The sequence below is a fragment of the Neodiprion virginianus genome, chromosome 4, assembly GCF_021901495.1.
Source record: "Neodiprion virginianus isolate iyNeoVirg1 chromosome 4, iyNeoVirg1.1, whole genome shotgun sequence".
Taxonomy (NCBI): Eukaryota; Metazoa; Arthropoda; class Insecta; order Hymenoptera; family Diprionidae; genus Neodiprion; species Neodiprion virginianus.
Window position 1 is genome coordinate 23,438,444 of NC_060880.1, and position 24,203 is coordinate 23,462,646.

At 36.2% G+C, this 24,203-nt stretch overlaps 3 protein-coding genes and 1 long non-coding RNA gene across 5 annotated transcripts in view; 1 reads left to right on the top strand and 3 right to left on the bottom strand.

The window, feature by feature from the left end:
* The window catches only part of LOC124303292 (maternal protein pumilio), a 107,193-nt gene extending 106,621 nt beyond the window's left edge, over positions 1-572 (bottom strand). Inside the window, exon 1 of the mRNA XM_046760349.1 lies at positions 483-572. Coding sequence (XP_046616305.1) covers positions 483-572 — 90 coding nt within the window. The remainder of the gene's footprint in view (positions 1-482) is intronic.
* On the top strand, positions 8-2,447 carry LOC124303314 (uncharacterized). The gene is made up of 3 exons (XR_006907887.1): positions 8-241; positions 346-1,382; positions 1,702-2,447. It is a non-coding gene; the product is annotated as an uncharacterized LOC124303314 (long non-coding RNA).
* LOC124303296 (transcription factor E2F2-like) lies at positions 563-12,988 on the bottom strand. Its single transcript, XM_046760358.1, has 8 exons — positions 12,523-12,988; positions 11,755-11,850; positions 11,147-11,310; positions 8,163-8,301; positions 7,549-7,762; positions 7,149-7,422; positions 6,638-6,983; positions 563-4,243 (listed from the first exon to the last, which is right to left on the bottom strand). The coding sequence occupies exons 2-8, from the start codon at positions 11,831-11,833 to the stop codon at positions 4,119-4,121; spliced, it is 1,341 nt and encodes a 446-aa protein (XP_046616314.1). The 5' UTR covers positions 11,834-11,850; positions 12,523-12,988; the 3' UTR covers positions 563-4,118.
* A 1,218-nt stretch (positions 12,989-14,206) lies between these two features.
* On the bottom strand, positions 14,207-16,760 carry LOC124303308 (protein archease-like). Of its 2 annotated transcripts, XM_046760377.1 has the most exons (4): positions 16,606-16,657; positions 16,166-16,190; positions 15,523-15,727; positions 14,207-14,910 (listed from the first exon to the last, which is right to left on the bottom strand). In XM_046760377.1, the coding sequence occupies exons 1-4, from the start codon at positions 16,655-16,657 to the stop codon at positions 14,725-14,727; spliced, it is 468 nt and encodes a 155-aa protein (XP_046616333.1). In that variant the 3' UTR covers positions 14,207-14,724. The 2 variants fall into 2 exon arrangements, with proteins under 2 accessions (XP_046616333.1, XP_046616332.1); XM_046760376.1 differs by lacking the exon at positions 16,166-16,190 and having other exon boundaries at positions 16,606-16,760.
* Between the last annotated feature and the right edge of the window lie 7,443 nt (positions 16,761-24,203).

Below are 24,203 nucleotides of genomic sequence, written 5' to 3' on the forward strand. Positions count from 1 at the left end.
GTTTCAAAATCCGTCACAGTAAACCAGTTTGTCAACCGAACGATGGATTAAAAATGGCGTTTTATTCCAGTAAATTAATAACAACAGACAATTTCATTTTCCCGACAGTAAAAATTAGACCCAGAAGTATCATGGAATAAAAATTCTGGCACCCATATCCACATTTCTCTATTTTCTGATACCTTGCCACAAGCGTGACAGTAGTAACAAGTTTACAAAAATTGCACGTCAAGAAATGACGGTTTGTAATAGCCTTGCTTAACAATCTAGACACCGAATTTTTAGATTTTTTATTCAGACACACTTTCATTCCTAATTCCTTTCACAGAGATTACTTAATTTTAGGTATAATTAATGTTACCGTTTGTTGACTTCTGTTGTCGAAACACTACAATGAGGGGAGTGCGACTTTGCAACAAGCCTTGCAAACTACAGGGTTTTAGTCTAATGATATTCAAAATTGAGGTTTTCTTTCAATTTACCTGTGCGTATTCACAATGAGAAACTGATTGTGTGATGGGCGAGGATGAAGACATTGGGAAGTAATAAATAATCCATTCCGTTCTTTGCATCACGTTACACAAGGGTATATTTCATAACTTTCTGTACTGGTGTTCAGCAGGGTTTAGCCAAGGTGATCCAACGTTTGGCTCATCAGCCAATCGGAATAATTTGATGTATTGGTATTATGGTTATTTTCCAAACCAACCTCAAGCAGTCTGTTAAATGATTTAGGCAGCTGACATCAAGTTCATCTGCAAGAATCGTCAATCAAAAATCGTTACCTTCACCTATTACATTATCTTATTTTTCACTTTGTATCGTTAGCAATTCACACTCAATAATAACAAAATGTTCAATTGAAAATTAATCAACTAAGCATCTACAGGTATGTCCGATATTTGAACTTATAATTTGACATGAAAATTGTACCGACTTGACCTTTGAAAATATCGTTTAAAAATATGTACTTTTCTTGACGAATCGTAAATGAAACATCGGCATTATTAAAAGAACATTAATTTGAAAAATTTCGATGAGGTTCCGACTATTCAAAATCTACGAATAACTTTTTTCGTTTGCAGATTTGATTTTGCTGAGCCACATAATTCAGTGCATTTCAATTCATAACGTTTTGTTTATTGTATTTTTTTATGATAGATATGTCAGGCGACCCATAAATGGTATGGATGTATATAAAAAAACGTCAATTGTGAATTAGACGTTTCCTCGTAGCTGGGTTTCAGGTGAAAATGAAAGTATGCAGAATTGCAAATTAGTTCTCCCATATCGTCAAGCGTACTGAAAGTCTGACTGTAAAAAGTGATAATCCTATCAGTCTTCGGGCATACTCAACTAGCCTTTTCGCGATGTATACTTAGGTAAAATTATTCAACAGACTGCATAATATAAATATATATCATTACAAAATATCACTGAAGGAAAGAAATCAATATTGCAGATTGTTAACGACTTAAATCAGAAAATCGATGCAACACGACACTGTAAACTAGTTTGCAGTTTTAATGTGTGATCGATGTTGGTTGCTTTATAGTTTCGAAATTAATTTCATCGATGTAGATAACATCTCGGTCATTCAAGGGCCAGGTCTGAGAATACCTGTTGCTTTTTAGTACTTATAAAAAAAGCATGCTCTTACTGAATATGGAAAAAATTTAACTATAATAATTCTTTCCATAGCGCTGGAGTTACAGCAGCAAGTAGCAGTATAGCGTGATACTTGACACTTTGACGGATATGGAGAGACAATGACCATCGCTACCCAATCGCTCAGCTCCATATGATGCGAAATAATTGAATTCTAACCACCTTCGGAGCAAATGGTATCACTCACCAACGTTTGAGAGGCATTGCTCTACTTTTGTCTCCTATATTAGCACCGGACTCATCAAAAATGTCCTGTATTACCCTCCATAGCATTTGATTACAGTGCAATATAATAAGTAACTATATAAACTAACATTTTTTTCAATTCAATAATTATTGTAATGATTAAAAATAACTAATTGATACATATATATGTATGTATATGTGTGTGTATATATATATATATATACACACATATATTGTATATATATATATATATATTAACACATCTTATTATAACCACAATGAAGAAGTCGGCTATGGTTCTCTGTCTCTCATTTTGTTGTAGCGATCTTGGTATATAAGTATGTTAAGTATTTACAATCTGAGAAATGTCTGATAATTGTTGTGTAGGCACTATGGCTTTGGACATACGCTAAGTTTCTACGTTAGGGTACATCCGTAAGAAGCTTCTAAAAATGATGTTTCTCTATACACTCTATGAAACATGTTTTTGTAAACAAGTTGTAGATAGAATTTCGATAATTTACTGATTAAAGAAACTTACTTCTATTCTTTTTAAAAAGCAGCTGAAGTACGAAAGGAGCATCGAAGTGAAATGCAAACGAAAAATGTACTATTTCCGTTCGTGATTCAACCCATTGCATATTAAATTTGAGCTTACGACAATGCATAATTTTCCAGTCAATATCTCGCATAAATCATCCCTAATTTTTTCTCGATATTGGTTCTGCTTCATGTGCACAGATGTGTTATAGGTAATACGTTAATTGAGGAACACGACGGTTAGTCATTCACTTCTTACTTGTATTTGTGAGCTTTTCTATAAACATAGTAATCCAGATTTGTTTCATCATTTTGCCACATTGCACTCAGCATACCGATACAGAAACATCTACTTTACAAGCTTCTTATTTGGGTCCAGAATAGTACAATATCCTGGTAATATCTTAGATATAATAATATTAATAATAATAATAATAATAATATTAAATATGCGTTTACATGTGATAATAACCTAGGGGATTTCTTGTACGATGCACGAGTCCGTCTCCATCCATTACAGATTTAGAGTTACCTAATGGTTAACAGGTAATCTGTAGGTAGTAATACATTTACAGTGAGGATATCAATTTTTGTAGTATGTAAATCGACGTCATATCTACTCCCTTTTTTTTCTTTTAATATACAGCGGGAGGTAAATTCATTACAAGTAATCAAAATTTGAATAAGAAAAAAAAAAAAAAAATTAAGATAGGTACGTTTAAATATAATTTTCCCTTTGAACAACTTTATTAGCTGCTCAACAACGAGCATGCACGAGGATAAAAACTCTGACATCCAATCTATGAACGTACTATAATACAATGTATACACAATAAACGCGTAGAGAGATAATTAATATGATAAACATTTTGCGTTCTCAACAAGAAAGCATTGAAAATAAAGTACGTACAAAACAATTACAGACTCTACACAATTGAAAAAAAAAAATTCAAAAATTTAATAATATGCAGTAACATAATAAAATATAAAATGCAACGTGCTTTCATTTCTTAAATGGAACGTTGTTTTAATATTCTGTACAAAAAAAATTTCAGGTTAACTAACCGTACGATAGGAGAAAGATTTTCTGAATAGACAACTCGGGAAATTTAAATAACCGCGGGTTTTATATTTTCATTAAATTTTTTTTTATATCGTTTGTTACAAAACCCTAATTCCGCTTTTTCATACATGTGTATTATGCATATATTATGCATATATGAATATATTTTTTCGCATTCCTCCTACTGCACTTTTCTTTCTGTAACGGAGAGCCATAGAGGTCTAATTCCACTCTTCAGATAAATTCTCACACTAAAGTAAGCCAATTGCAAATTAGTGTCTCTACTTGAATTGTTGTAATTCTACCATTATTCGATACGTTCTGATTTTCTTTTTCGTTCGTTTTCATCGGTACTGTATAACTAGCTTGGATCAGAATTTTTCCATGCAATGTTTATTACAAATAGGAATCTTCTACGATGGGTACCTAACATGCATTTTACCAAAATGTGTACGATCTATGATCTGTATAAAACCTGAGATGGTAATTTTAATTTCTAGGTATAAAGTTTTAATGCTGATTTTCGAGGTAGAGATAACTCATGATTGACCAAACGTGGAGTTAGAACCCCAGGGTTTTCAGGTACAGAGTTATATTTGTAATTCCTAAGTTTGACTCGGAGACGAACCCAGAATAAAAAACTGTAATAATAATGGTGTTCCTAGAACTGGAAATCGAAGAGATCCGCCAAGCCCTCTCCTGTATCTAACGAGAACGAGTAATCGTTCTCCGAGAGAGGTGGTTCCAACGGAAGTAGCGGTTCGTCGAAGTCTAGAATGTTCACATCTGAAACAGACAATCGGAAAATTTCAAAATATACAGTGAACCGATGAAAAACTTCTTTGCACTAGTCTTTTGAGTAAAATATTAGGACTGAAAAAATATTTCTTAACCATAACTTTGTAGTCCCAAATTAGAATACTAGCGCACATATAGGAGTAGTTGATTATTCTTAAAACCACATTTTCACCTTAACTAAGAAGTTAGCATTAAAGCAGTTTTATGTTGATAGCCACGATTGTACACAAATAATCTCGATTGCTATCATGCGCCAAGAGATAGTTTCCAAGCAGAATGCGAGGGGTTCATGTAGTCACCAAATTTTTCGTGCACGTAATATTATGTTGTAATAACATTGCTAATTGTAAGGCACAAAAATCAATGGTCACAATTGCACAGTTATTATCATAAGCCATCTTGAAGAAATTGACTTAAAACTCATTTTTTTGATGTAGCACATAAAACCACCCATGCAGTTTTAGTCTTATTTAAATTAGGTAACAAGTGCTTTCATACCCTGTTCATTACTAAATATATATATAATGTAATTTAATATAGCCATAAATGATTTCAAATTACTAAAGTACTCAGCAAATTGCTAATTTAGATTTACGAGACGGAATATATTACTAAAAATTTCAAAATAAGATCCGAGTAAATGAAAACGATGGTAAAACCTGTCTGGATAGGTTTTTCGAAGATAATCAATAAAGTGCAAGAATATTTCTAAAACATACCTTATCATATCACACAATTTGCTGCTCAAAACCGTTACCTAACTAGAACTCAGCCTGTGATGTGACTCTTTTTCAAATAACACACAAGTCACAGCCAGAGCTCCAACAGGGAGCGGCTAATCATTGGCTGTCAGTTCAACATGGTCAGCCCAGTGAAAAATAACGATAATACTAAAATAATTTCAAAGTTTCTTCTTATTTCTGCATTCTATTTTCACGAGTCATTTTCCGTACATTGATTTGTCTTTCATGTCAGCTATCTTGTTTTTGCATTTCAAATTGTCAGACTGTGCATTGCTCGATATTCAAATATCTACAAAGCCTGTAGGGTTTTACTGCATTTAAGTAAGCAGTTTTCGGAGGTCTGTCTTCTTACCTGTTATTTCACTTACAAATACGAAGAGGTATCTTTACAAGCTTTAAAACAAAATGAACTACAATATTAAAACATTCCTAAACATGTATCTTTTGTGCAGAAACACGAGCATTAGTGATGCATAAGTACATAAGGTCAGTTATGTTCGCCATACAAAAAATTTACTGCATCACTATGAGCAAATTTTGCAGCCTTGTTCTTGATACTATTCAAGTAGGTTTAAAATTGAAAGGGCCAGTGCAAATTACTTTCGGAACAAGACCTTAGTTTTTGGTACCAATAAACAGCAATGGTACACATCCTGCTTACGTCTCAAATAATACAAATACACCCAACGAATGTTTAACAACAGTGTTTATTAAGAAATAGAAAATAAATCATACAATAGTGGCAGAAAAAATAGAATAATGTGTTAATAAAATCTCATGCAGGAAATTAAGGTAAAAAAAAACGTAGGTATATTTTATCCAGAATGGACAAGAGTTCTGGAAAAATGTGCTAAGTAGAGTGAAAGAAACGAGTAAAAGTCAATGCGGAATATAAATTCCGTTCAAGCATTCATTACCACATGCTTATCAGTTCAAGAAACTCCATAAATGCATGGAGAATGGTTGACGTTAGCAGTGCCAAGAAGAAATTAAATATCGAACGAGATAATGTATAAATAACTGAAGCTAGTTAATAAGCGCACATAAAGGCACTCACAATCTGATGTAACAAATGCGTTATTTGTTTTTTTAGGTCCTCGTTGTGAGAAAATTGTGAGAAAAAAAGGGCATGAAAACATCAAAGATCTTTTATCAGTTAGGTAAACGTCTACACGAACGTTTACAGCAACTTTTCAGATAATATTGGACCTTGAAACTATAAGTTGAATAAAAAGTATTACCTTATTGACGATTGATAGACAAATAAACTGTGCTATATGGTAAGACCTTCGTTAACTTTTGATGAAAAGAAAACAAAAAAGTATAATAAAATAATATCTTTTTGGTGGGCAAAAAAAGGAATACACAACAATGAAATATGAACTAATAAGCAACACTAAGAACATGTTAGACGTTCTAGAATATTCAGGCAAAACCTTATATCTAACAGCAGACTAGTCAAAATGGCACCTCAATTTAGAACGGATTATTCATAAATCTCTGCACCAGATGAAGTATCATTTACCAATTGGAATTTTTTCTTTCACAATTGGGTGACACATACGAAAAGTATGCATATGAAGTTATGCGCAACAAAGGCAGAAATGTGTCGGAGCAAGCGGGGTATGAAATATCATACCTGGTGCGACGTTTTGGTCTTCTGTTTGCAGTTGGAATCTGCCACCACCCATTGGCCCGAAATCATCCGACTCGCACAGGAGCGCATCTCTGAGGCCTGTGGAAGTGGTAGGCGTGGGAGAGGGAGGATTCGTGACTGTGCTGGTTCTACTGGTGGTCGAGGGTGTAGAATCAATCTGGGTTTCACCCCCGTTGACGAGAAGTTCAGGAGGTAGAGGAGGCATTTCAATTTTTGGTCGAGGATTCGTCATTGGACTTCTAGGACTATTTGACACCTTCAATCCTGGGTCATCCGGGCACAAGAATACTTCGATTTCACCATGTGAAGATCTCATATACATTTGCAGCTGAAACAGAGAAATTTTCAAAGCCGTTCTATTAGCATTTCAACAAATACATCGTCATTACTATTCCATAAAAATATTGAAAACGAAATCACGGTAAAACACTTTTGGAGCCCGAATGCGAAACACATTTCGTTCAGATTTAAACATGCGTAATGAGAAAATCACCCTTGGTTCCCCGAACGGACTGATGGGCTGGGGTACATGGAGGGTAGCCTCTGGTGGTGCCTTTACTGCCATTATAGCTTGTTCTCGGTAAGCAGTTACTGAACGTAAGTCGTGGTAAGTTACATAGGCATAGTGCCTGTCGGCACACAGTTCGCGCAAATTCTTTTCAGCCCCATGTATCAGTCGGTCTAATGTGTTTTCTTTAGCTTCCAAATCAGCTACTTCTCTCCTTAAATCAACAACGTCAAGCTGCTCGCCAGGTAGTTGACCACCCCTGAAAATTTGAGAAATATAATATAAATTTAAGGTTGTGAATATAGCAAGAAAATATCTGATTTTAAATTAACTAAAAATTACGAAACTTTCGAGAAAGGTTGAGTTTTTCGTGTCTAAGACTTACTTCCATTGTATGTTGTTTTTGCTCTTTTTCTCAAGTATCCCAATTCCTTCAAGTACATTCGTTATGTCGTATATGCGCCGCTTTTGAACTTCCAATTTTTCGGAAGCCACATTCAAGTCCACAACGCCGTCGCGACTGTTCTCGACCAAATGTATAAATTTTTTGGTTAACAAGCTTAAAGACGTATCATATCTTGTCCGTTCAACAGTCTTATCTGTGAAAGATAAATAATTGAATTATGTTAATTGCAATCTTCAAAACAATGAGATTTTACAACAATTACCATAAATTTGGAACATGTGAATCATAGCACTAGAAATAAACAAGTAGTCATATAACCTATTTCTATGTCGCGCAGAATTTTATGTATATTTCCTAGCCATTTTTTCAAGAAAATAGACCATTGTCATACGAAAGTTTTCATATTTGAATTAAATTAAATAATTCCGCCAATTAATGTTTGTAAATCACACATTTTTTTTTCATTAAAACTAATCGAAGTAGCTAATCTTCTATAGAAAATAATGACATTTTTCAGATGTAAAAAACAGACAAAAAGAAAGTAAAGTTTACACCTTACAGTAATATCAATTAGGAAAGAAAGAATCACTCACTTTTAGTCGGTGTATGTCCAGTTAAAGAATTGGATCCAGATCGTCTGCGCTTTCCTCGTGGAGCCTTAAATCCAGACTGACTTGTGCCTGTGGAACCAACTTCCAAGTTCAGTCTTCTTTTTACAGCCTGAACTGAAATCTGTCAAGATAATGACTCAGTTATTTTCACGTGAGTATCTCGTATGAAGTTTTGGTAATAAGACTTCAAGACTTAGTAGCGGTTACTAAAACAGGTAAATGTAAGCACATGTAACCATACATTTACACATTACAATTTTAGCTGGTAAATATTACATTTTATAAAAATTGTATAATTTACAATTAATTTTAGTGCAAATTATGACCTAATTTCCTCAGTATTATGCTAATAGCGTTAACTTCTTGTTTTGTATTTTAACATTCGCCAGCTCCAGAGTTACTGAATATATGCCATGGAAATGCTGAGAATATAATAAGAATAATTGTCTTTATCGTTTCAGTAAGATGTTACAATTTTCTTCTCATTACTCGCATACAAAGTTTGGGGCTTATCAGCGTTTAAAAAAATTAAACTCAACAATTAGGCTTATAACACAAATTATGTTATGTTACCATATTTAAGCAGAAAGTTTCTCGACTTTTCAGACTTTCTCTGATTTTTTATGAATAAACCCCCAAGATATATGCAAATTTACCTCTAACATTAAGTCTATTTTTTAAGAACATATGATGTGCAAGAACAGGCCCATCATTATGGTAAATCGACTGGGATTTTCTATGAAAACAAATATTTGTGTTCATTCTATTTCCATGAACATTTTTCAATTATTCAATTCTGATATTATGCCTGTGCTATTTAGTTGGGACAAAATTTGTGATCAACGCTAGATAGTAAATCATAAAATGTAACTCATTGTAAATTTTGTCTGCTATTACTCCAAAATGGATGAATTTGAGTTGAAGGGTGCAAAAAATCTATCAATTGAACCTAGAAATTAGGACACTTCTTCTTTTATTGTACCCAAGCCTCACTAATCCCCAGCAAAATTTCTACATTCAATGATCGCAGGTTTCTCAATGTTTTGTTACAATTAGAGATGATTTGGTTGTGCCTTGTTAAAAATTCTCTAAATTTTTCCGAGTGTCTAGATCACAGATTTGTGATTTGCAAGTTATCACAACATTTAATCACTATAAAGTAGTCATAAATTACATATCCATCCTCCAACAGAACTTATATCCGATGATGATGTAATAATGACTAAAGAATATAATTATAAAAAAAAAAAGAGAAAACAAACAATAAACAACTAGTATATTTTTATGCTGGTTTTGTATTTATCAAAAAACAATATATATCAATCTGATTGTGAGTTCTACTGAAGTCAATTTGCAAAGAAAAAAGAATAATGATAGAGTTTATGAATTCATTAATACTTTGTGCGAATTCTGAAGATTAAATAAAATTTTGAGACTTGTCCCAGTTTATCCAAGTGTGTAACATCCTTGGTCTAGCAACTGTCATTGGCCTTTACTTCGGGTCCATGGACAAATTTTACCTCATGTCCTTCTAATTACAGGATTAAAAAAATTGTTGCACATCGAGTATTGAAGCCATGGCATAGCTGTGCTATGTTGTAAACGATATTGCTTCCTCTGTAGAACTCTGATATTTTAGCTCCTGGAAGGCCAACCAAAGCAACTATCATGCAATATGTTAAACTTCTTTAACGATTGGCTCAGGTTGACAAAAGTTAGCTTGCTTAGTGCTACACTGCTGCCAAGAGTGACCCAACCCAGGCAAAGTGAATTCTCAATCATGATGCTACCGCAAGAATATGAAAAGCATGGAGAATATAATTGGGTCACATAACTGTTGATTGAAAAAAATTCTTTTCAATATTACAGAGTAGTAAGAAATTTTGAAAGTCTCCATTGTTCAACCCCGTGATTGAATGACAATTATAACGTTACCAGTGAAAAGAGTTTTTCAAAATTAAATAATGAGAGACACAAAAAACTGGTCTTTGTATTAATATTATCAGTATAACAACAATACAAATTGAATATTCATGGGTAACTGCAAAGTTGTGATATAAGTAAATAATGCTGATATTTTCAGTTGTTTAAAGCCTGGCATGGCAGATGTGACAAAATGGCAGATACAGCAAGAGTATTGAAAGCAGGAAAAACTTAGAATGTGAAATCATTAGTGTATGGTGTGAAACGATTTAAAAACTGCAGCAGCAGTTAGTGCCCGAGCAACACCAGGTTTGGGCGATTTATACTTGCATGAAAATAGAAAAATTTCCATACCAATGTTTCCCTACATGAAGAAGAACACTCCAGAGTTTTTTACTCACCAAACATCAAAAATAAACATCTTGTTGTTTTCACAGATTGGCTTTTATCTACAGTAAATTATAAACTCACTTTGCGTGAGAATACATCCAAATGTAAAACGAGACAGAATCAGAAAAGACGCAACGTGAGTTTGGCAAGATTATAAGGATAAATTTTCCCAACATTTTAAACATGTTACTCATTTTCCTGAATTCTTAAAATTTAGATGCGATGAAATGAAACCTCAAAGTTGCAACAAGTTTTCGGACTGTTGGAGTACACTTTGCTGACGTGGCATATTATTATATTATTATTAACATATTGCAACCATTTTTAAGGAAAATAATCAATGTTTAGACAGAGGACGTTCCACTCTGCTCAAAAACTATTTGAGAAGAGTAACGTGAAATATTAAATCAGTGGAATTAAAACATTTAAAAATTCTAACGATAACATTTTCAGTCCAGGTTTTAACTCAAATCTTACGAACTACTCTGGTTTGAAAAATCTGAAGGTTGTTATAATTACTATTCAGGATTTGTCATCCTTGATCGGCGATTAAAGACTTGATGTAAGATTCAGGTATTCATGAACGAAGAGCAAAGTTGTTGGAGATAATTTTAGACACGATGAATAGAAATGCATCTTGATTATCACGTTACCTCTGCACGTGGAGGTGGCTGTGGAGGTCTTCTCGATATTTGATAACTAGGTGTCTGACCGTATTGATGATCCTGTAGATGGGGACTCGGTGTTTCCTCAGCTATCCTCTGAGTTTGTACTTCGTCTATGGAGCCCTCGTCAATGAAAAGTGGCTCTGACTTCACTGAGTATCACAAGGAAAATTAACTGGACTTAATTTAAAAATTACAAATAACACCTAGCAGGGATATTTTTGAAGTAACCATTGAACCTTGAATAGAATATGAACAAAAAATTTATCACTGAAAGTCAAATCCTGACTTAGTGATTAATAGTTTAAAAACGAACAGAGATTCACAAAAATAAAATATTGAACCTCTCAAGATAGATTGTTTCAGTAAACTGAAATATATACCATTGGTAAAAAAAAGAGCCACAGGACCCTCGAAACTTGAGAGTCTCTTCTAGCTGTTATAAATTTTGGTCAATCTTCAGTTTTGGCTACAATTTATTATCGGCATGAATTTGTACCGAGTATGGAATACAGCAGGGTCCTGTTCTTTAAGTGAGTAATGCCTAGGAAGTACGAAGGTGCAGGAATATAGATCAAAGTACTCGAGGTGCTTACCTAGCTTGGTGTGGGCCATATCGGGTGTGACAGACCCAGCTGGGTCTTCGAGGACCACTTGTCTCCTAGCACGAGGCATTGTAAAAATTTCTGCCGCTGTGTTAACGAGAAAGACGAATAAATATCTGATATCGTAAGATTACATGTATTCGAGGATCAAGGGACTGCAAGTAAAAGTACCATGCCCAACGTATCTAGATAAAGAATGAACTGAGATTGGCAATTGTTTTGCCAAACGAAAATTGCGCGTGGATTTAGCCGGTTTTATGCTGCCCTGTTTTCGGTACGTAAGAATGTAATAATTTGAAATGTTAAAAAAAAAAAATTAATGATAATAACGCATAACTGTAACACATTACATCCCGATATAATTGGGTGTTACCCTCGCGAAATGATTTTATTTCGTTGAGACGATGGTTAACGGTCAAAGGGAAGGGCGTGAATTTCGGAAGTTTAAGGAGCCTGTGAAATGTATGGAATTCCTCAAATTTCACCCGTAATGATCACAGGACTTTCCGGCGACACGTATTAAAGGGCGGCTGCCCGTAGAATATTATTCTGTTTTCTTTGCTCTCTCCCTCATGTTCCATCCAAACATATTTCTAGGCTTAATCCGAACGTTTGATAACTAGTTTTCTTTCGGCTAGTCACCTCGTTGTGCTATCTATTGTTTTAAGATGACTCGACCTGCCTACGACAAATGTTAATCCACGCTCCGAAAAGGGATATACGTGCGACGAGGTGCTCGGTGTGAAGATTTTTACTTACTTGGGATTCAGAGACGTGTGTATATATTTTGAGGGGAATCGTCTTCTTTCCGCTTCCGAACGTGACAGTATTAACGACCTTTTGAAATATTCATTTTCATACAACGTGGTGTTTGGCGTACGTTTAATAAATGAAAATCGAAAAATAACGATACGCTTTAATGCTCGAAGGATATCTAAAGTCGTACGGGCTCGCAGCCAGGCTCTCTGTCTCTACCGCATTCGAGTGGTATCCATTTTCTCCTAAGCACACGGCTCTTGATTTATCCCTGTAACTTTTCAACGCGTTGCTGGATCTCGGGTAAAAAAATATTGGGAGCCGCGGGATAAAATGAGCTTTAATACGAGCCTACGAGTATCATATTTACTCTACCGGATGGCAAGGAAATAATTATTCTTCTTATTCGCACACGAGGCCGGCTCGTGAGCTGGGTCGCGCTGGCAACTGGCTAAGCTAGGAAACTAGACGGACGCGTGTGTGTGTGTCGGCAAGGGCCATCTGCTGGCCGAGGAGAAAGCGAATGCGCGCCAAAACACCAACTCGTATTTCCCGCAATATTTGCTGCCAACACCCCTTGACAATTTCCCTTGATATCGGGTCCCTGATTGTCAATAAAAACTCTGGAGGAAGGCTAACTCGAACAATTTTACCGTCACTGCAATTATCACTTCCGAAGGCGTTTCCATTTGGACCGGTCACCCCCTTTTTAAGGGTTAACCGGTAAGCTATTTATATGTTGTCACGTTAGGTTGGCAATCGATTCCCCCCCATAGAGATATGCAACGCACGGGCAAGAGAGAGATGGAAAAAGAACAAGAGAAAAGAAAAAAACGAGACGTAGAAAAAAAAAAAAAACGAACGGAACAAAAATGAATGACAAGAAACAAACAGAGTCGAACGCTTCTACAAAATTATGTAATTTCAAGCCACCAGTGGGAACGATCCTACTACAGTTTCTGAGGGCTCTTAAGACGACGCACAGAGGGACGCATTCGGACTCAGTCCCTTTGCCCAACTACCAAGCAGCATACGACTGCTTCTTCCGAGGGTAGGGATGGTGTAACGTCAGGACCGTCGGCTATCGTGCTATTTTTAAGCGTCTTCATGGGGCTCCGAAGAAAATAAAGTACATCTACGACCTAGTTGTTGCGTTCTTTACATATTCCTTTTAAATCCGCGACTCGGGTTCGCATATTTGTACAAATCGGTGACGTTGCTAGTGCAAGTATAGCTGGCTCATTGACCAATTAACATACAGATTAAATTCCCGCGCGATACTTGCGTACGTGTTGGTAAATTCACAATACATACAGAGAGCATGAAATTACCAGTCAACGTACATTCGAAACAAATGCCACGCGTCCAATTAACGGCGTATTTCCGCATATATTAGAGACTTTGTACATTCGATCATTCCACTACTGAAACATAACAGCCGGCGAATGAATACGCATCTAAGCACTAAGTTAATCTTGAATGCACGTGCACTGCATGATTGCATTATTGCACCAATAATGTATTTTAAGAGCAGATGCGCCTATGTGACTCTTTAATGTGACTGTAATCGCAGCACGTTATAATGAATTACTAGCGGTTACATCACTTAAAATTATTATCAAGAGCACGAGGGATTTGGCAAATCATTGGGATTTACCATTTCAGAATTGGGTTAAAGTTCATTTAGTATAAAACGTGAGATATATTATTGTATTCGTACACAAAAAAGTACAAACAGTTATGTCATTTCATGTCACGAACAGATTTTTACGAATATTTTTGATGAAAATAGTATTAACATTTGTTCCTTAGGTCATATCGATTTAGTAACGCCACGTCTAATTATAAATACAAATGAATAAACCTCATTATTTGATCCTTAAAATTTCGATGAAGAGGATATAGTAAAAAAAGTATACGAATCGACGGAACGTCTTCTATCGGAAGAAACAGAAGCGGGAAGGAGAAATAAAAGTGAGAGGGCGGAGGTCCACGCGTACGTTGACACGGCCCTGCGCTCCGAGGCTAAGAAGGGGGCCCGGTGTTTCTTTCGTAACGTATTTATTCGAACCCTACGATCTACAAAAGGCCTGAGGAGGAGAGGTAACTATCCCTCCCTCGAAATTAAAGTGTTTCCCAAGCCAAGGGTCCGAATGGCTCAACCACGCGAGGCGTCGGGAAACTTGCTCGGGTTACTACAGCGGATTAAATATCGATGATCACGAATACTTCTGGTCTCTCGGCGTCCGGCCGATCGAGTATTTGCATTGCTGAGTAGGTGATAGCCTTTACTTCTGTACCCTGAGGATGCTTTCCCAGCGTGAATTCTTCTCCTATTGCCGTTGCCTTGATCTTGAAGTTCTCTTGATCCATTTCAGTGATCTTGACTTTCTGCCGACAAGAAAAAAATTCTTGTTCTTATTGTTATTATTATCAAATTTATCTCCTAATCGTAGCTCCTTTCATCGGTGAATATTTGAAAAAAATTGCTGATTGAATATTATATATATTTTTATTTTTTACAAACGTATCTACGTCCATGTTACCCAAGAGACAGATTACAATCTTGACGAATGTAGGTAGTTGTGAATGTAAACTATCTACCGTGGCGAGTCTCAACGTACCTACTAGGCGTCATGTGCAACGTAAAGTGGAGACACATGTTGTACATTTTCAAGTATACTCAAATAACGGCCGGAATGGACTGTGTACAGGGTGTGTCATTGTTCCCTTCCGGTAATACTGCACCGCGTACACATGTTTAGGTATACTTTTGGTGTACGTATATATTAGGATAGATATATTTATTTTTAACCAAAAAACCGTGCAAAATAATATCGATTTTGAATCTCGGCATCATTTCGTCCGTCCATTTATATACAAGCGTGGAATCTTTTCCGTTTCGAACAACAATTGTGCGTTTGAAGGTTAGCGAGATATTTGGACGTTCCAAGAACGGCGGTTAGCGACTAAATTCCGGGTAAACAAAATAAACGCACACACTTTGGGAATGATGAAACGCTCTGCACTGAACATAAAAAGCAGTTCATCCAAGAAATGAAATAGCAGGCTGTGGAGGTCGTCTCCCTCGGCTTCCACGTGGTGCACCTCCGTCATTTCTACTCGGTCCAAATCCGTCATGTAACCGAACATGGCCATAGCGCATTGTTCAAATGCCTCCTGCAAACTCTCTCCCCACGCATGCAATCTATAAAATATTAAATTCTTTCTATACTCTAACCTCCTAGGTATTCTTTACAGGTTTTACGCGCATATCTATGCATCATGTACGTCTATGTGCTACAAAATTACCAGAAGTTGTCGCAAAATTTGATGATCGTATCGTTCGTTTGGTTATTCCCAGCAAATTATTTTATCCCGTTATTCGTACTTTTATTTTAATTTTTTTTTTTTTTAATCTTCTCAAAACGACCAATTGGGTATACGGAATAACACGAGTATATAGATCGCATTCTATTTCGAGTTTTATTTTTTTCGATGACGTAGTGTTGTCACAATGTCGTTTTAACACAAAGTCAAACGTATAAATGGCAGAGAACTATCAGAACAGAATATACCTACTCGGGATTTTTGTACATAGATATGCATACGCGTGGTGATCAATTTTTATTTTTCAACAACTTACTGCACATCAGCCGTGTGGTCCAAATCTGTAACAAAATTTGAAAAATATTGTTTCATAACTGTGATTGCCATGCTCCTAAAATGCGGTAATTTTTCCTTTTTTTTTTTTTATCTCGCTTAATAGGCGAAAATAATTGCGTGATCGAGATAAAATCGTCCATAATAATTCAAATTTTTAACGACAGTATCTCTGTGGTTCGTTTTTTCGTAATAATGGTCGGAGAATGAAAATTTTATGTGAAAATATGGGTTTCTGGTAAGTTTTTAGAAACCCGTTCGTTTTCCCGCCAAATCTTGCGTTCGGGTCGGCTGATGTACACTGTGTGCATGTACATATGAGCTCACGCTCGCCGGCCTGATCCAGCGTACAATAATTGTGAAATTACGGGTTGTTGACACGACGTAAAGGAAGATGAAAAAGCGTTATACTAATATTCTTACATTCGTATTTGATTGGCGGAATCGCCAGGTCTTCTGCTGATAAATCTTCCATCGTAGCTCTCACAGCTGATTACCCACGTGAAGACGCTAATCAGCTGTTCCTCCGTCTGTTTGCCTGACAGACCAGAGTGGCGAGTCATCAATGGTTATCCAGTTTGAAAATATGAAGTCTCAGGATCAGAGGACGCCACCGTACAGCATCCGTTGGATGCTTGGAGTATTGTTGTGCGGTGCGTGGCAGCACCAAGCGGCACAAATCATCATACCGACGTCTAAACCTCACAACTAACTTCTCATTGTTGCCGTAGTACCATCACACTGCATGGTTGAACCGCGGGCTAATTCGAATTCACACTAAAAGTATGTGGCATAGATTTGGTAAAAAAACTTATTTCACGATATTCGAACTACGAAATATAATTTATTCAACGCTCTGCTGTAACGAGGATGTTAAAAAATTCTATGTACAAGTTTGAACTTTCGCAAGAAAAATATTTATCATTGTTTTGAAATTGAATTTAAAAAAATTCTGAATGACTTTGAAGGCTGCCGTTACAGTCTCTATATAATCAAAGAATTTACAGGGTTATTTATTCGTTGCTGAACACCAGTGCTATACCAATGTAGAAATGAATATATTCGTGGAGTTTAGATCCTAAGCGCGTTTCAGGATTGGCTGGCGCGCTGTTACGTGTTTCGAACCAGAGCCACACGTCGACCGTTGAGTTCCCTAGCCGGCCGGTTATTGGGTGTATTTTATTTGCCACCTTTCGAAGACGAAAGAACTGAGAAACTCACATGATTAGTTAATATTTGAAAATCAGCCAATCAGCAGCTTTTGTTTCCAAATGATGGTCAATGAATCGCTCCCCAACTCGCAGCAACTATTTCCGTACGCTAGGGAACACAATGATCAACGTGTGTTCAGTGTGGATCTGGTCCGAACCACGTGATAGCTGCGCCAACCAATCTTGGGATGCGCTAACGATCTAAACTGCCACGAATCTCTAACTATTTCCACATTGACATATCGCTGGTGCTCAGCAAGGAATAAAGGACTCTGTATAAGGTTTCGGTAATGTTGAAGGTCGCGAGCCAACTGTTGCGCAGAAGACTTAACAGTGATAACACTGCTCTCAGACATTGTTCCGACGTCTACTTGCTCCAATTCTACGGATATTTTGAGATCCTCGAGTTCGACCTCCGCATGTCTTTTCTTCATTTTAAAGACTCTGGCAAGTTCAGGAAAAGTCTCAAGCGTTTTCAACCGCCTGCACTAAGTATGATTTTCCCAGTTTTCAACCAATAGCAAATGCCAAGTCCCAGGAACGACGTACTCCATGCGTACCCAGTGTAGCTAGTTGAAGACCCTGTTATAAATTCTGAATACTTTTCGTTACATTCGTTCGGTTATTTTCTACGAAATTTGGGCATTTTACGAGATTTCATAGACAGATCATTTAAAAATCACAAATTAAATGATTCTAATGTACTAGAAACAAAATGTTTACGAACAAATATTTGTTTGAATACTGGTTTTTTAGAAATTTGTCAGATAACGGCATGGCCTGTACATAGGTGATTGTACCGAGCCGTTAAATACAAATATCGAAATGCAGCATTGACGGAACATTGCCCAATAAGACAGCCAGCCATGGATATGTTTTTAAAGGTAGCCATGCCGTTCTTATACGAATCTTTAGTCGCTGAACAGCCTTTTAAAACTTCCTTCTACTTCCTTTGTGGCTATATTCCGTTAGAGTAAGTCCCAATTGTGTAAGCTAATACAGCGACCAATAAGGTTCAGGTAGTGACTTTATTTCCTTATAATCCACTGCGTGCGGAATAAAATACTGTAGATTAAGATTAGGGATAGTTCAAGGTCATGCCAAAGCGGCACGCTCGAGATGGGCTTGTGTGCGTTGAACTCCAGTAGGGTATATTTCAGTGTGTATAGTTGGACCATTCGGATTAGTCATAGTCGAACTCGGTAACCGGAATTGGATCTACTTTTTTTGCGAGTTGGAATTAAGAGTTCGATCTCCTCTCTAATATCACTTTTTGTAAGAATGGGCAAAAATAATTGATTTGCGTTTAAATTGATTATTTCTTAAGCTAAGACTCCATGTATGCGTTGAGCTCCGGCAAATGCTGCGGTGACCAATTAGGAGCCCGGCGCAAGTCCGGCAGCGGCAACCACCGGCATGCCGCACCGCACTGCGTTGAGATCAAAATATTTTAATTTTTCCGCAGTACCGCACGTCTTTCGGCTAAAGTCGAGACCCTTCGGGGCCATTCGGAGTCTGGCAAAGCTCAAATCATGGCTCAAATAATGGTCAACGCGACGTAGGTTATGTCATATAAAACAGTTTATGAAAACAAACCATCAATAATATCAACAAAAGATTCCACTATGGAATATAATTGTGATGACGTGAATGAACTTGTAATTCATTACGTGAGAAACCACCCGGAATTATGCGATAGAGTATTCCTTTCTTTTAGGTTATGTAGCTATCGTTTGTATGCATTTTTACGACGCATCTTCGATTTCCGTACGTGGCGTGGCGCTAAAGTCTGCCGCGTGCATGGAGTCGCCTTCCGCATGCGTTTGCCGGAGCTCAACGCATACATGGAGTCTTAGCATCGATTATTTTTTACTCCCATGATCGACGCAATACAATATCAATTTATGTGATTATTGTAGCAATTATTATCATTGTCTTACTTACTAAGTACCTATTTGATATAATTAGTGAAAGATGAATGAATATTTTTACCTGAAATTAAAAAATATTTTGAATGTAACTATAAATTATTTGAAAAATTTTCCCCCATTAAGACTACGTACTGAAATTTACGAAATTTGGGTTTCAAAAGGATTAATCGTTTAATTTTTACCGATGTAATCGGGTCATGTTCGATTAATTTTAACTTAATGGCCACCGCTATTCTTCATTATATCCGGATCCTTCTTCTTGTGGTGCATTACCCACAATCCCTGAAACATTATTGCATCGCCACGCTGCGAGAGGCCTTTCTGGAACTACGGAACTCCGTAACCACAAACTTGTATATAGGTTCAGAACACTGACGTTGACTGAACACTGAGAACCGGTATGTTCTCAGTCAACGCGGTAAATTTTACAGATAGGCGAGGGCCTCAAATCGTTGCTGATATTGAGACTGGTTTCGTTGTTCATACATTGGCCGCCGAAAGCGCCAACCGGTAGGAGTGTTTTGGAAACAACCATCCGCAACCTTATTTTTCGTATCAATCAAAAAGCAGTCAAGAACGGTTACCGTTTTAATATAAAGATAAAGCACTAGTGCCGAAAGTTGACCAATAATTATGAAATTAATAAAAAGTGCACTTGGTCGGACACAGTTACTTGTATTCATTTAATCCTATTACTTCTCAAAAATTATTATGTAATTTTTCTTACTGTCTTACTTGCGACAGTGCTACGTAATATATTGGCTGTCAACTTTTATTCCACAGGTTTTTCTCCTTGTATTTCAAGAATACCAGTGATAAAATTTCAGAATAAAGCCTCAAGAGGTACCTTTTGTTCTTGATTCCTTCATAAGGGCATTAGATATTTTAGGTTTCTTAATTTCACGACTAATTATTTACGTAGACAAGAAAAATTCAAAAGATTACCAATATGATAAATAATTTAATATTCAAGTATTGAATTATTTTTTTATACAAGTTTGACAAAAGTCTTCATCCCAGCCAATGAGTGTGTTAAAACAAGAATTTTTCCGCCATACTGAATTTCGACTTGCTATTGGGCCGAAAAAATTATTTTCATTGCTCAAAATGTAGCGAGAATGTGAGAATGTTGCGTAATTGACTCCTTACAACTGCATCATGGTAGTCAGACCCATGACCAGGACACAGATACTCAAAGCTTTCGACAACAAAGTTGTATGTAAAAATCAAGTAATCAAGTGTCGTGATTGATTATGAACTGATTGTTAAGTGGAACATGACTATCGAACAATTAGTCCAAGATTTCCGAATTGTACTTTGTTGTTGAACACTGACTTATAATGTGGACAAGTGATACCTTATAACTTGAGTACCCTCTCGATTTTCGAAACTGCAGAGTGGTGTCGAATATCCACCACGGAAATAAATGAAACTCACGATAGTAGGCGCGAAGAGCAGAACATTTTGATATTATAAAATTCGATACTACGTTTAAACGGGAGAGAAAGAAGAAAAACTGCCTAGTTGTACGCTAGTTCTGTAGTTCCAATGAGCAAATAAATTTTTTAGTTAAGATATTGGCTGCATTTTATTTGTCAGATTTTGAAACTGAAAGGTTTTAAACATGCTTTTGATTGGCTTGTTGTCAAATATTGACCAATTAGTGGTCTTACGTTTTCGAAAGTTGGCAAATAAAATATGCATACAATTATAAATATTTCGTTGCCTTTGCATCATATATTTCTCAGAGTGAAAACAGTATACAGTAAATGATAATTTGCTGGAAACACTTCCATTCGCGATACAGCGATCTTGAAAATGCGGTATCCCACGCACGAGAAGTCTTCCAGTGTCGTAAGAACATTTGTGCAAGCCACACCAATTTCTTATTTTCACTCGGCAATGGAAAACAGGACAGAATCAGTGAGAAAAATTAATACAATGACTAGTTAGTCCACGGTTCAATAGTTCCGAGCACCGCGTCGTCCGTTCTGTAACTGATATACGGGACGAAATCAGTTGACCGTGGAAGACTTGATTGTTGGACAAATCATTATTGCACGCCGCATCGTATCCGGCTTATAACTATGGTTTATTGGGAATACCACCAGTGACACATGTTAAAATTGAACATTCAACGCTTTGACGTTGTTTTTTTAGTAAAATAACAAGTCAATGTGACACGGTTCAAAGTTCTTTCTTTTTTTTTTACTCCTTAATTCTAAGGGCGTGTTCGGAAATTGACGGACAGTACGGTCAGTCGATTGCCGAACACGTCCCCTAAGTGTTGCTTTTAGTTATAAATTAATATTCATAAATTCAAAATCCAAGGTATTCGGAAAAAATTCATTACCTTCGAAATTTTCTGCGACCAGATCTCATTTTCGAGGTCTTGCTTCGTAATTAGCAGTAACAATTAAATTCAATGACACAACACACATTCCCGCAAAGTTACGTTACCTTCCTTACCAACCTAGTAATGATTATATACCTCTGAATAATTACCTATTGCAGCGATTCGAGAGGTTCCAAGTCTATACCTAATTAGCTGCCACGTTGCCGCAGAAAATACTTTTTATCACATTTTCAGCGCGTTGGAGAATCACTGTTGTTATTTCAAAACTGAATAAAGATTATTCCCAAGAAACCTGCATTGTAAAGTCTTAGTAGAGGAAGTAAATAAACAATGTTGTACGTCATATTATATAAGAATAAAATTATGAATTATTCACAATACATACGTGTGTGCACACCGTGTATATTACAAGGCTGACAATGCGGTCCGAGATCACGGATAACGACTTCTTGTTGGTAACAGTGTTTCAGTAAAGCTGGACTTGACTAGACTTCTCAATCGGATAATATGCATTCGGATACCTGTTCAGATGACAGTGTCGTTTTACGGAAACTTTTGGCAAGGTCGCGAAGTCAGTATGATACATTTTGAAAAAATTTAAAAAAATACCACATTCCCACGTTATCCGGTGTTAAATGGCAACGAATATTTTGGGGTGGTGGGAGCACACGGATAAAGATATTTTTGCGTACAGGCGTTACATTGCTATGCCAAATAATCGTTAGGCTTTTATTTTTGCGTATCATTTAATTTTATTGTAGCTTATTAAAATGTTTCATTATGCAGCCCGGACATTAAGGAATCGATTTTCTCTTATCCACGTATAATTATCGTAAAGTGTAAAAAAATCGTCTGAGATCATCGGAATAAAAATTAGTGGTCGAGCGCATGGGAGCTGTGATCATATTTTTGCTGAAATATAATATCTGAATATCCTCAGAGTTTACCTCCGATAAACGTCCGCGTAATATATTGTGCGAAATCTACGGTAATTTATCACGGTAACCGAAACGTCAACGAAATTGTACGTTGTAAATTTTTTATGCAAAATCATATCGAAGAGTGTTCAATATGCTATATTCTTAGGAGAAAAAACTTCTCGTCACACAAACCTATTTTTTGGGATCGAGAGTTTGGTTGTCGACGCACGGTTGTTTGAAAATTTTGAGACATTCCGCTTCACCTTGAAGGCAATTAAAATCTCTCACATCATTTCTCAGTATTGATAGTTTTTTTTTTTTTTATTTTAATTATAACTGAATATCGTAAATTTCTAAAAATTTCCAGGCTATAAGTTTTCCAAATTATTGAAAAGCTGTGAGTTAAAGTGGGCTAATAGTGAATTAAGAAGTCTTCGCCCAATTCGTTGTCATATCCATCGATTGTTAAAGATTTTCTGCAACAACTCTGCAGCGTTACTCTTATACTGACCGGAAATGTGGTCTGGAACCTGTCATGGCATTATGAGATATTAATGAGCTGTTACGCAACACTCCCGCAGGGAAACACGTAGATAATTAATTATAAAAAAATTGGATATCCAACCATTTTATCTACGGGTTGTTTGAGGAAATTGGAACCATTACTCAAGTACGTATCTATTCGAAGTTGTATTGATAAAAATTATAATATTCATGAGTGATTTTATGATTAGCGAAGATCGAGTATACCTGTAGTATTGTTTATTTTTTGGAGTACCCGCGGTGCGCAACAAAAACCGTGAAATTTATGGCAGAACTCGTTTTCAGTATAAACATTACCATCTCTCACGCTTCTAGATGACGCCGCACACTTGATATAAAGTAATATTACAACCTGTGTATAATATTAATGGGCGCGAGGTCAATGGCCAATCCAGAGACTGATCTGCCTGCTGATATTTGGACGGTTTCGATGTGAAAATAAACATAAACAAATTAGGTTTCTATTACGAACTTAATAAAATTCAAATATGTTGTTTATGGAATGGTAGCAGCATCTTTTCTAAATTTGTTTGAAATGTGTACATAATAACATATTAAGGAAAACCGAAAAAAAATATAATATTTATGATAAATATAATATTTATTGGATTCTTCTATCTGATGTTGAAACGTAACAGTGTGACGTTGAAGGCGACATCTGCTGTAAAAAAATTTGCACCGTGTGCTGTACATATATGTATAGATGAATGAAGAAGGAGATACTCGAGATTAATCAACTCGAGAAATTCATTCGCGTTTCAATAGCTTTAAAATTTCTGATCGTACCATTTTAAAACCGTTTAAAATATGCATTAGCTGAGAATTTATTTAACTTTAGCATACGAGCAACATAAATGCGGCTTTAAACTTGCAATAATCGCTTTTGAGACCCATGTTTTTCGCCTACAGAAAGATAAAAAAGAAATCGACGTATGATCACCGCGGTTGATTTTCGTCTCACCGCAACGGATTAACGTATTTAGTGAATAAAAATAAAGATCTAGGACGTCAAATATCTATGCGGTCGTGGTTGGCCATGAATAATGATTACAAGGTATTC

Bases quoted from the DNA above. Each gene is read 5' to 3' on its own strand.
- LOC124303296 (XM_046760358.1), bottom strand. From the start codon at position 11,833: ATGCCTCGTGCTAGGAGACAAGTGGTCCTCGAAGACCCAGCTGGGTCT. The intron at 8,302-11,146 runs GTAACGTGATAA...TTATCTTGACAG, and splicing joins AGCCACCTCCACGTGCAGAG to ATTTCAGTTCAGGCTGTAAA. The intron at 6,984-7,148 runs GTGATTTTCTCA...TCTCTGTTTCAG, and splicing joins GTCCGTTCGGGGAACCAAGG to CTGCAAATGTATATGAGATC.
- LOC124303308 (XM_046760376.1), bottom strand. From the start codon at position 16,745: ATGACTCGCCACTCTGGTCTGTCAGGCAAACAGACGGAGGAACAGCTG. The intron at 15,728-16,605 runs GTAAGAATATTA...AATATTTTATAG, and splicing joins TCCGCCAATCAAATACGAAT to ATTGCATGCGTGGGGAGAGA. The intron at 14,911-15,522 runs GTGTGTGCGTTT...TCTTGTCGGCAG, and splicing joins AGCGTTTCATCATTCCCAAA to AAAGTCAAGATCACTGAAAT.